General features: G+C 27.9%; 2 protein-coding genes across 2 annotated transcripts in view; both read left to right on the forward strand.

Moving 5' to 3' along the window:
- LOC108692844 overlaps positions 1 to 5,652 on the forward strand; it is a 22,637-nt gene extending 16,985 nt beyond the window's left edge. The window contains 8 exon segments of the mRNA XM_018201349.1: positions 84 to 267; positions 1,341 to 1,510; positions 2,247 to 2,620; positions 2,962 to 3,236; positions 3,796 to 3,986; positions 4,473 to 4,637; positions 4,868 to 4,935; positions 5,561 to 5,652. Of these exon segments, the coding sequence (XP_018056838.1) occupies positions 84 to 267; positions 1,341 to 1,510; positions 2,247 to 2,620; positions 2,962 to 3,236; positions 3,796 to 3,986; positions 4,473 to 4,637; positions 4,868 to 4,935; positions 5,561 to 5,652 (1,519 nt within the window).
- A 2,652-nt stretch (positions 5,653 to 8,304) lies between these two features.
- On the forward strand, positions 8,305 to 12,735 carry LOC108692882 (superkiller viralicidic activity 2-like 2). The gene is made up of 10 exons (XM_018201429.1): positions 8,305 to 8,466; positions 8,576 to 8,677; positions 8,835 to 9,077; positions 9,183 to 9,390; positions 9,628 to 9,894; positions 9,987 to 10,818; positions 11,031 to 11,203; positions 11,283 to 11,714; positions 11,908 to 12,445; positions 12,542 to 12,735. Exons 1-10 carry the CDS (start codon positions 8,390 to 8,392, stop codon positions 12,697 to 12,699), a joined length of 3,030 nt encoding a protein of 1,009 aa, XP_018056918.1. The 5' UTR covers positions 8,305 to 8,389; the 3' UTR covers positions 12,700 to 12,735.
- The last annotated feature ends 29 nt before the right edge of the window (positions 12,736 to 12,764 follow it).

Raw genomic sequence — 12,764 nt, forward strand, 5'->3', positions numbered from 1 at the left:
TAATTAGAGAGACTTAACTCAGACTTAACTCATTAGACTGCACGTTCAATGACATTTTACATAATTATATCACATTATTTCAGTTATTCAAATCTTATCTATGATAAAAAGAAGGATTCAATATATGGGAAAATTTCAATAACAATGTTTATAACACATGAACTTGTACTTCAATGGTTTGGCAACTTAGTCACTCCAGCTTGGTGGTCTTACCTATGGTTAAGTGAAGGAATTGCTTCGTTTATCCAAAAAATCGTAGTCAAAAAGGTTATTGAATATTATTAATGCAAGGTTGTTTGTTGAAAGAAAGATTTTATAGTACATTTTATTCTAAGATTACCCTGAGAAAATTTTCTTAAATCTATTATTATATAAAATATAGTTGAGATAACCGGAATTCCGATTGATTAAATCAGAATTTTCTGATTTGTCATTTTCAAATAAAAATAAATCAATCTTTTCAGTGTAAGATAATATCAATTAAATACAATTAAATAATATCTTTGTAAAATATATCAAGATGGAACTAAATGCGCATAACGCATGCTTTAGTTTAAAAAACTCGTAATACGTTTACTGAAACGGATTATAAAAATTTTAATATAAATTCTTATTAGAAACAATATTTGCTTTTATGTTTGTTGAATTAAAGATTTGCTATTTCAACATTTTTTTATATTTGAACATTACTTTCATATTTAGAAATCATAAAACTATATATATAATTATTTTATTATAATTCGAAAATATTTTATTCTTTGCATTTGTTACATTTAGAAATTAATAATAAAATTTAATATTTTGAATTTTCATATCTTACTTTTATTTTCATATTAAATAATCTCTGACAGATATTATAAATAATTATCGTATCTTACAAAGATTCGTTATTTTAATTTTTTTATTTAAACATTATTATTCTTTCATATTTAGGATTTCACTTAATAATATTATTATATATATTTATTAAAATTCATGAATATTTTATTTTCTGCATCCGCTGCAGTATTTAAGAAAATAAATAATAAAATTCAACATTTTGTATTTTTATATCTCAATTTTATTTTCATATTAAGTAATGTTATTTTCATATTAAATAATCTCCAATATTTTTAGAAATGATTAGGTAAATGAGATATTGCTCTCTCTCTCTCTCTCTCTCTCTCTCTCTCTCTCTCTCTCTCTTCTTAGAAAATAATAAACGAAAGAGTTAATATAATTTACGTATTATAAAATGTAAAATAGCATTGTTTCTGAAAATAGTAAATTAGTTTTTTTCTATGCAAGTTTTTCAGAATTTTTAATATTTAGTCACTTCAAAATATCTTTTTTTTCTTCAGATTTTCAAATTGCCAATAATGTATCTATTGGACATAGAGGACATACAACGATGCTTACTTCAAGATACAGGTTCATTGAATTCTGTCACATTGAAGTTTTCATTTGGTGATACTGTAGATGAATTTCCGTCACGTTATGCTACTGAAATTTATAACAAATGTAAGATAACGTAAAAATAAAATTAAACCGCTGTTTATAGATTCTTTAATCTTAATGTGTATAGCACAAAGAAAAAGATAAACAGATGGCTATCAGCCAACAAATACTTTTAACGTAATGCATCTTTCTACATAGCATGTATTTATTACGTATTTTAAATGTATCTACTTTAAATTATTATATTATTAATTGATATTTTATGATGTATATTATCACAGCGCCAATTTTATTACGCATGTTATATAATACAATTACCGCTGAGGTATTTCGAAAGGGTCTTATTACATATTTGGTCAAACAGTAAGTATATTTATTATAGCATTACATTATTATTATATGTCATAATATTAAATATTATAAGTATAATAATACTTCTATCTAATATTTATAATACTATATATAACATCATCAGAATTTATATTATTGTTATTCACTCGATTATTGTTGTTTAATTATAGGTTTTGGTCCACTTTCAGAATGTTTTGAAAAAACATTTTGTATTTGTATTTTTGTATTTTTATATGAATTTTTATAATGTATGTAATGTTAACTATATAAATAAAAACGTATTAGAAATAGAGTTTTTTACGTTTTTATTCAATTATAATTTAATATATGTTTAATATATGTTAGTTTGAAACGATATAATAAGTTTTTACATGTATCTATATATCCGATTATATTAAATATTCCCTTAAATTCTTTAATAGTCAATATACAATATTCTATGTTTGTTAAATTTATAGTCAATTTAGCACAGCCATTCCGAACGATTTGTGGAGCGCCATGCAAAGTGCTCTAAACGAATCTGATATCCCTCACGAAAACTATACAATAAAAGAAGTGATGGATACTTGGATGAATCAAGAACGTTATCCTCTTGTACATGTGGAGCGAAATTACGAAACTGGCGAAGTAACAATATCACAAACATGTGTTCGGCAATATGGTGAGACTGAGAATAAAACTACTAAATGGTGGATCCCTATAACTTTCGCTACACAATCTAATCCAGATTTTTCCAATACTGTACCTCGTTATTGGTTACGACCAGATCAACATAACATAAGCTTTATAATTAACTCAGATGATTGGATTATTGTTAATTTGCAACTTAGTGGTAAGTATATATAAAAAAATTTAATCTTTTTATTTTATTTACATCGTTTTTATTAAATATATTTGCATGTATTTTTTTATTTATAAGAGCTTAAAAGAAATTTATGTATTGTATTTAATTTTTCAAAATTGTGAATATTATAATTAATATAAATATTATAATTAATATAAAATGATTAGAATCCATAACTGATATATTTTGTTGTAATATTAGTATATAATATATATTACATTGTGTATTACATTAAAAAAAAAGTTAAAAACGGATATTTGGAAATATATCTTGATAAATTCAAATTAATTAAAAAAACTTAATAATACATACAATGAATAATATAACAGGCTACTATCGTGTTAATTACGATATCAGGAATTGGGAAAAAATTTCACATTACTTAAATACTAATGAATATGTGAATATACACGTTCTTAATCGTGCTCAAATCATTGCTGATTCGCATGCCATGGTAATAGATAATCGAATAAATGGTTATTTATATCTTCAACTGATAAATTACCTCAAGCGAGATACAAATGGTGTAGCATGGCAACCATTGTTAGATATTTTACAAACTATATCGAAGCCTCTCTTACTGCCAGAAATGAAACATGTCAAGGTATATAATATTCAAGTTATATAAAATATTATGAATAATCCTAATTTCTTTTCGTAGTACATAAATTGATTTAATCTTAAATTTGCATTTTTTTTAAAAGCTAATATGTAGAAAAGTTATATTATTTGCACGTAATATAATTGAAGCAGATTTTTTTTAATATACAAAAATGACATTTTCATATAGCAATGGCTTATAATATTAAAAAAATAAAAATAGTAATAGTAAAAAACGAACATAAAATAGAATAGAATAGAATTTATTTATACTTCAATATACAAGCAGTATACAAAAAGGGGACTTTACAGAAATACTTAATTCATTCACACTCTTACACTTCTCTCCCGCCTTTGTCTACAAATCTAACTATTATACATTCTCTTTTACCTATACATAATCTCTATATCACAGCCCTATTTTACAGCGCGCGCGCGACATGCATAATTATCAATATAAATATTGATATAAATATTCGCCAATATTTAACAAATATGCGTAAAGTTATACATTGATCGTCTGGGATGGTGTCTTAAACCGAATACATTACTTTGATTTCTAGAAACGCTACAAGCAACTCCTCCATAAGTTTCTTCAGCATATAAAATACAAAGGAAATCGTAATGATGACGATGTCACAAAATTAATAAGGCTAACCGCCTTAAAATGTGCATGTGATTTCGGTAACAAGAAATGCAAGAAAATAATCGCGCTTAAATTAAACAGACATGTTATGAATCCCAAAACTCACAAGTAATAATCTTACATTCTAAATTATTTCGTAAATTGTATTTGGTGTGTGCATGCATACACGTGCATATGGATATATTATAGTCGACTCTCTATTTCTTCAAATTGTCGAGACCAAATATTCTTACACTTTCTATATAAATCAATCTCCATATTTAATAATGATATAATGACATAATAAATATAATGTTGCGTACGAGCAAAAATATAAGTACAATAAAATGACAAACTGCACTACCGATATATCTTTCTTCATTTTGTTTCTTTATTGTAGTATTATTATGTAATGACGTATAACAAGTGTTTTACACTACAGAGTAAAACAATAGCGCAGAATGAGAATTTAATTTTACAAATTTATGATTATTTAATAAACATGCAACAGGATTACGGAACGCGTGTGCGCGTAAAAATACGAAATTTGATAAAATAGAAAATCGGCTACTGTATAAAATATATGTATCCTTCCTTAATAAATATTTATTTTAGAATTCTACGAGAAGAAAAATTTATGTACTGTACCGGTATGATGGCAGCCAATAGCACTACTTGGAATAAAATGTTTGACATATATATAAAGAGAAAACTAAAAGAGGACCCAAAAAGATTATTGAAGGGCTTGAGTTGCGCTGAAAATCCTAATATCATCATCAACTATTTAAATATATTAGCATTCAATACTTCATTTTTTGATAATGATGATCATTTACATGTCTTCACATATATTCTTAAGAGGCATTCACATAATGATAAAATCCTTAAATACATATTAAACAATTTTGAAGCTATAAAACCTAAGTAACAATATTTCTCTTCGTAATTGTCTATTATACTGTTTTCTTAATCATAAAAATTTGTTAACATGTTATTTTTTGATTTTATAGATCACTTAGTATACCTGCAATGGTAAAACTTATTCTCGACAATGTTTATTTTTTTAAAGAAATTGACAAGGTAAATTTTATAATTCTAAATTTATAGTTATTGCATAGTATTGTTTTATCGGTTTACCAAAATCGTTTTAGCCCTAAAACTACAAAATCTTGTAGCAGTTATTGCTATCACGTTGCAAAATTGTTAGAACATTGTAAACGATATTATTGGATTTTATAAGTTTTAAATAAAGACTGTTTTACATGAGAAATTATAAATTAATATAATTTTATATAATTAAATTAATATAAATAATCAACAGTATTTTTATATATAAAGGTTATGCATTATATTTTTGAGAAAAATCATATTATAAAATCAAGTGTAAAATCGATGTATGTTAAATTCATAAAATATAAATCGAATATTTGTTCACTAATTAATATTAAATCGATTATTCAATAGAAAATAGTTTAGAAAAATTTCAAGAAAATCATCCTATATTGTAAATTATAATAAATTCATTCGATTCTCATGGTTTTTCTTAAATAAATAAAGGACAATCATTTTATGGCGTACATTTCCACAGTTAAGGAGTTTAATATTTTTTATACATATATCTTAATATTATGTACTTATCTTATTATTAAATTAAAGCTTATAATGCATCGAATTGCTGCATAAAAATAAATTACTATTTATTTAATATCTCGAACTGATCTGTTTTAGGTGGAAAAATTCTTACAAACTAATTTCAAACAAGATCCAAAAATTTTGTCTGAATTTAAAAAACTGATAGACAATAGTAGAGAATATCTTTGGAAAATCATACACGATGTTAAAAGGAAGTTTGACTTCAACAAATTTCACTTTCACAAGAAATTATTTTCAAGATATTCACCTAGAAAGAAGTCAATAAAACAAGTATAATAAAAAGATAATCTGATGCAAAACTTACATGTGCTTATATTAACTTTTAATAATAAGATTATGTTTATTTATCATATGTTTATTTATTATATCAAATTGTAAATAATTTATTTTAAATATTTTTAATATTTTTCAATTTTATAATATTTAACATTTTATTAGTAGTTTAGAAAAGCTAATGATAAAATTTTAACATATTAATTTTTTCTCAATGACAAATAATTTATATAATATTAGACTCTTTGATATCATTTATAAGATATTTTTATAAACACTATAACTCTGATTTACATTCAGTTCGAAGCACTTATAATTGAATTGTTTCAAATGATAAATTTATAATATTTTCTAGATATTTTATATATATATATATTACATTTACTTGTATAACTTTCTAATTATTTTTATCTATTATTACCGTCTTGTGATTTATTTTTATTTTTAACATTTTTAAATAATCTTATAATATACTGCAATATTTTAATAGTCTGAAGAAGCTATTGATAAAATCTTTTGACACATTAATCATTTATAATAATCGACAAATAATTTATATAATATTACATAACATATTACACTCTTTGATGTCGGTTGTATAAAATATTTTTATAACCACAGTAACTGTAGTTTATATTCAATACAGCTTTTGTAATTGAATTATCTCAACTGATAAATATATAATACTTTCTAAATATTATATACGTCATTTTTAATAACAATTAATACTTATCCAAACAAAATAACAATCATTATCGTCACGATAACATCAAAATGGCATTAAAATGAATTAGAATAAATGATTGAAAAATGACTTTTAATGATCATTTTGAAGTTATTTTGATATTATTTTGCTAATAATTTGTTTCTGCCTAAACTGCATTATTATTGTATAGCATTATTATTATTATTATTATTATATGTTTGATCTGTAAAAGAAGATATGGGCTGTGTTTGCGAACGTACTGATGATAATTGTTGACTTTAGTCTTCTCACTTCCGAGTTTGATAAAATTAGTCTCATTCGACGCGTTTTCACTTAAAACGAAAGAATCAGATAGAAAAACGCAGCGGTAGACCCCGTGAATCGAGTTATTAAATATTAAAGTTCGAGGAAAGATTAAGACATCACTCCGAACAAAAAAGCAGAGCGATTCAAAACTGATATGAAATGTAAAAATTTATTTGTTAATATCTTTAAAATATCTAATTTTCTATTGTTAAAATTTAAAAGTAACAAATATATGTATTTAAATATAGGACAGGAATTCCTGAAACATGGTGGACCAATCAATGCGCTACTTTATCATTTGTAATTTGTAATTTGAATAAAGTTGGAACCCAGCAAACGAGCATGGATTAAAATGAAGTTTTTTTCTATCCGAATGCGTATTTTATAAATAGCGAATACTTTTTTTTTAATTCAATTGGATTCAATTGGATGCAATTGGATTGAAAAATTGCAGTTTCTATTCCAAATTTTGAATTGAACAGTATTCACAATGTGTGTGTTGCGCACAGAAAAAGCTAATATTATTTTTAGATTGAAAAGCATAGATATAGAGATATGCTCCATGCAATTCCTATAAATGAATAAAAATGCATTCAGGATTGAAAAGGATTCATTTTAACATTCGTGAATCAATTTCTGAAAATCTGAATCCATTTCAATTCATTTATTCCATCCATTCTCGTTTGCTGAGATATTAACGTTTGTTTATTAATATTCAAATCGTCTTTCTTTCATCGTTTAGGGATTTACAATTTTTCGCACATAGCAAGAACAGAGCAGGCTTTCGTTTTTGAATAAAAATGCATCGAATGAGCCCAATTTCATTAAAATCGGAGATGAAATAACGATTCTAAATAAATACAGACTAAAATACGTCTACATAACGCTGCATTGAGTTAGAGTCCTAGACATAACAGAGAAGCGTAATCGAGCATATTTAAAAGTTATAATTAATCGTCTGAAGAAAAAAATGGCGACCTGCGTTTACATCTGTCATTCCGACAGAGTGCAATTCCTATAACAGTAGTGTTTCTACTGACTACAAAGAAATACTGATTCTCTTTGGAAATTACAGCACAGTATATACAGCACTCTCTAACGATATCTTTGATAAAATTAGAATTCTAGAAGACTATTCGTAGAAAAAATGGAACCAATCAGAAATCGGAACAGCGGTTGCGCTTCTCTGTTACATCTAGGACTCTTGAGTCGATGTGACAAATTTCTTAACCACAATGGTCTAGTTTTCACCGAGGATTTAAACCGGATCGGAATGTAAGAACCAACCAACTACAACAGTTGAGTATTCTTCTGTTACAGTCGACGACAGGAGAATGTTCGACTGTGATTGGTTAGTTCTTACATTCTGATCCAGTTTAAATCCTCAATGGAAATTAGGTCATTTACAGAATCGCGCCCCAAGTTTCTTTCTGTTCTCTGTTTTTATTTTATCTAGTACAGTTTTTTGTTAATCAGTTGGTACAAAGTCCTTTTCAATGGTGGCAACACTGTCTTGTCCACTGAATACCAAATGCAAGCAAATGCATGTCAAATATTTTTTGTTAGAGTTTGAAATAATAACTTTAAACAAATAATGGCAAATTTTAGTGAAGATTTGTTTGATGTTTTTGATGAGCATGGCGATGAAGTAGAAATACTAGACATTCCAAAGTATGTGAAACGATTTTTGTCGCGGAATTTAACTTAATTTCTATAAACATTAACCTCATATGTGTACATGTGTGACTTACGGATTACTTATTTATAACAAATTATGCAGGAAAATCAAGCCGGAGATAGGAGTAAAGCGACACTCTGACGTCGATGATGACAAAGCAACCATAAAAAAATTGCGACACGATTCTGTTTTAAATGATATCAAGTAAAATTTTACATTGATTGGAATATTTAAATAAAATTTTAGTTAACATTATTAGTATTAATATAATTAATAATATTTATACTTATCTATATTATTCCGAAATTGTTCTGCAGAAAAATATATAATTATAACTACATATATAACATTATTTTTTTAGTCTAGAGGAAGTGGCATGTCGTATAACAGTGCATACTATAGAAACTGTAGAATCTTGTATGCATGAGATAGCTATTCCTCCTGATCAAGAGTATGTACCTTTGGAGCATCAACAAGGCAAGCCAGCCAAAGAGTATAAATTCATACTGGATCCATTTCAAAAGGAAGCAATTTTATGCATTGAAAACAATCAGTCAGTTCTTGTCTCTGCACATACGTCGGCTGGTAAAACTGTCGTGGCTGAGTAAATATTTCATATTTTGGAGATTGTTTTTCAACGATTTCTTTAAAATGATTTCACACATTCTATCATCTTATATATATATATATATATATATATATCTTACAGATATGCAATAGCATGTTCGCTTAAGGATAAACAGAGAGTAATATATACTACTCCAATTAAAGCGTTGAGTAATCAAAAATATAGAGAATTTTATGAGGAATTTAAAGATGTTGGTTTAGTAACAGGCGATGTTACTATAAATCCGACAGCAAGTTTATTAATTATGACTACTGAAATTTTGCGAAATATGCTCTATAGGGGTTCAGAGGTTTGTTTTATTCTATTTCATAATTTATTATGAATAGAATATAACATTACTAACAAATATAAACAAATATTTTCCACAAATATGAGACATTAATGTCTCTAGAAAATTATTTACTTAATACAAAGATTGATATTTATTTAATAAAATTTTATAGATTTAAAAAATTTTAAAGATGGTATAGAATATCTTGTATAGAAAGAAAAATATAAAAGTGTATAATTAATACTTACTGCACAGGTAATGCGTGAAGTTGGTTGGGTAATTTTCGATGAGATTCATTATATGCGTGACAAAGAGAGAGGCGTAGTTTGGGAAGAGACACTTATATTGCTGCCAGACAATGTGCACTATGTATTTCTTTCTGCTACTATACCAAACGCACGACAATTCGCAGAATGGGTAGCACATTTGCATCGTCAACCTTGCCATGTAGTCTCTACGGATTATAGACCTACTCCGTTGCAACATTATATATTTCCAGTTGGCGGCGATGGTATACATCTGGTTAGTGATAATTTTTAATTAAGAGTCATGTTCGATAAAAAAGAAAAATCTGCTGTTTTTATTTATAACTAAAATTACTCATTCTAAAATAGGTTGTAGATGAAATGGGTCAATTTAAAGAAGAAAATTTTAACAGAGCCATGGCGTGTCTGCAAAATATGGGTGATGCAGCTAAAGGTGATACAAAAGGACGCAAAGGTGGTCTACGCGCTACGAACAGCGGACAAACAAATATTTTCAAGATGGTAAAAATGATCATGGAGAGAAACTTCGCGCCCGTGATAATCTTTAGCTTTTCGAAGAAAGATTGCGAAGTTTACGCAATGCAGATGGCTAAACTGGATTTGAACACATTAGAAGAGAAAAAATTAGTAGATGAGGTTTTTAACAATGCGGTAGATGTTCTCAACGATGAGGACAAAAAGTTACCGCAAGTTACAAATTTGCTGCCACTTTTGCGGCGTGGAATAGGAATCCATCACAGTGGACTCTTGCCAATTTTGAAGGAGACTGTCGAGATATTATTTGGCGAAGGTTTAATTAAAGCCCTTTTTGCTACTGAAACATTCGCGATGGGTTTGAATATGCCGGCACGGACAGTCTTGTTTACAGCACCTCGTAAATACGATGGCAAAGACTTTCGTTGGATCACATCAGGTGAATACATCCAGATGTCCGGTCGCGCTGGCAGGAGAGGTCTCGACGACAAAGGGATTGTCATATTGATGATAGACGAGCAAGTTAGTCCCGTTGTTGGTAAAGCTATCGTCCAAGGAAAACCGGATCCAATCAATTCTGCATTTCATTTGACTTATAATATGGTTCTTAATCTTCTACGAGTGGAAGAAATTAATCCAGAATACATGTTGGAAAGAAGTTTTTTCCAATTTCAGAATCAAGCTGGTATTCCAGTTTTATATAACAGTAAGTTATCACCGCTCATTCCAATGTTGTCAGAGCCTCTGTTTTGGAATTCATAACAACTGTATCAGTGTAATTATATTGTTGTAACTTTTTTACCATGTATAAGATTACTTGCGCAATGACAATGTAACGACATCGATATTATCATTAAGAGTAAAATAGAGGCTAAACAATTGCTGAAAATAAATTGTTAATCTCGATTACGTTTTCAGAGGTAAAGGAATTAAGTATCGCTTACAATACTGTGAACGTGGATAGGTACGACGAGATTTCTTCGTATCATGACATACGTGAACAACTCAATCGACTGAGTGGAGAGTTTCAATCATTTTTAACGCAACCGGAATATTTAGTTCCGTTTTTACAACCTGGAAGATTAGTAAAAGTATATATTTTTTACAATTTAATTGAGATCATTTCTGGCGGGACTTTTAGTGGAGTTCATTTGTTATATATTATTGTAGGTAAAAAATGAAATTGAAACGTTCGATTGGGGAATCATAGTGAATTTTAAGAAAAAAAATCCGAAAAATCCAGTAAAAGGCAAGACTGTTATTGTCATTGATATTTTGCTTCATTTATCAAAAAATTCTAAAGAAGGCAGTCCAATTCCATGTCGCGAAGATGAAGAGGGTGAAATAGAAGTAGTTCCTGTTTTGCATAATTTAATTTCACAAATCAGTTCATTAAGATTATATTATCCAAAAGATCTTAGACCGCCTGATAATAGAAAGAGTGTACTGAAGACAATACGAGAAGTGAAAAAAAGATTCCCGGACGGTCCACCGTTACTTAATCCTATTACAGATATGCATATAGAGGATCAGGCTTTTAAAGACATTGTAAAAAAAATTGAAGCGTTAGAAAAAAGATTATATGCACATTCTTTGCATAAGGTAAGAGACAGTTTCTATATTCTGGCAGTACATTTTTTGTGCTTAAAATATTTATATTTAAGGTATCTTATGTTAAAATGTTCTGAAAAATTTTTATTATGTGAAATATAATTTTAATTTTTTTTTAAATATGTTTTTTTTCCATTTTATATGGGGTAATTCTGAATTTTTTTAAATCTATAATTATTTATAGGATCCTAACGTAAATGTACTATATGAACAATTTTTACACAAAGAAGAATTGGCTGCGCAACTTAAACAAGCCAAGGAAGAATTTAAGCAAGCTAAGTCGATACTTCAAATGGACGAACTCAAATGTAGAAAGAGAGTTCTAAGGAGAATGGCTTATTGCACATCGGCAGACGTTATAGAATTGAAAGGACGTGTAGCTTGTGAACTGAACGGTGCTGATGAACTATTAATGACCGAGATGATTTTTAATGGTCTTTTTAACGCTTTGAGTGTGCCACAGATGGTGGCATTGATCAGCTGCTTTGTATGCGACGAAAAATCAAACGAAATGCCTAAAAGTACAGAGGAATTAAGCGGTCCACTTAGGCAGATGCAGGACTTGGCTCGAAGAATAGCAAAGGTATCAACAGAAGCCAATCTGGAATTAGACGAGGATGCATATGTCGACAGATTTAAACCATATTTAATGGATGTTATCTACGCTTGGTGTAAAGGCGCAACATTTTTACAAATTTGCAAAATGACAGATATATTTGAAGGTAATGTATATATTAGCATATCTCATTACTGAGATAATGACAAATTGAAGCATTTTTCTGTGATGTATATGTATGTACATAAAACAAATATTTTAGGATCTATTATCAGGTGTATGCGACGTTTAGAGGAGGTGCTTCGACAATTGTGTCAAGCTGCAAAAGGTATTGGGAATACAGATCTAGAAAATAAATTTAGCGAGGCGATCAAACTTATAAAACGGGATATTGTGTTTGCTGCGTCTTTATATTTATAATGCAGGAAAGTAGAATAAACTAATTTCATAGAATAACAAATTTGCTTTCATTTTATATATATATA

This window comes from Atta colombica, unplaced genomic scaffold (assembly GCF_001594045.1).
Source record: "Atta colombica isolate Treedump-2 unplaced genomic scaffold, Acol1.0 scaffold83, whole genome shotgun sequence".
Classification (NCBI taxonomy): Eukaryota; Metazoa; Arthropoda; class Insecta; order Hymenoptera; family Formicidae; genus Atta; species Atta colombica.

Bases quoted from the DNA above. Each gene is read 5' to 3' on its own strand.
- LOC108692882 (XM_018201429.1), top strand. From the start codon at position 8,390: ATGGCAAATTTTAGTGAAGATTTGTTTGATGTTTTTGATGAGCATGGC. The intron at 11,715-11,907 runs GTAAGAGACAGT...AATTATTTATAG, and splicing joins ATGCACATTCTTTGCATAAG to GATCCTAACGTAAATGTACT. The intron at 12,446-12,541 runs GTAATGTATATA...CAAATATTTTAG, and splicing joins AATGACAGATATATTTGAAG to GATCTATTATCAGGTGTATG.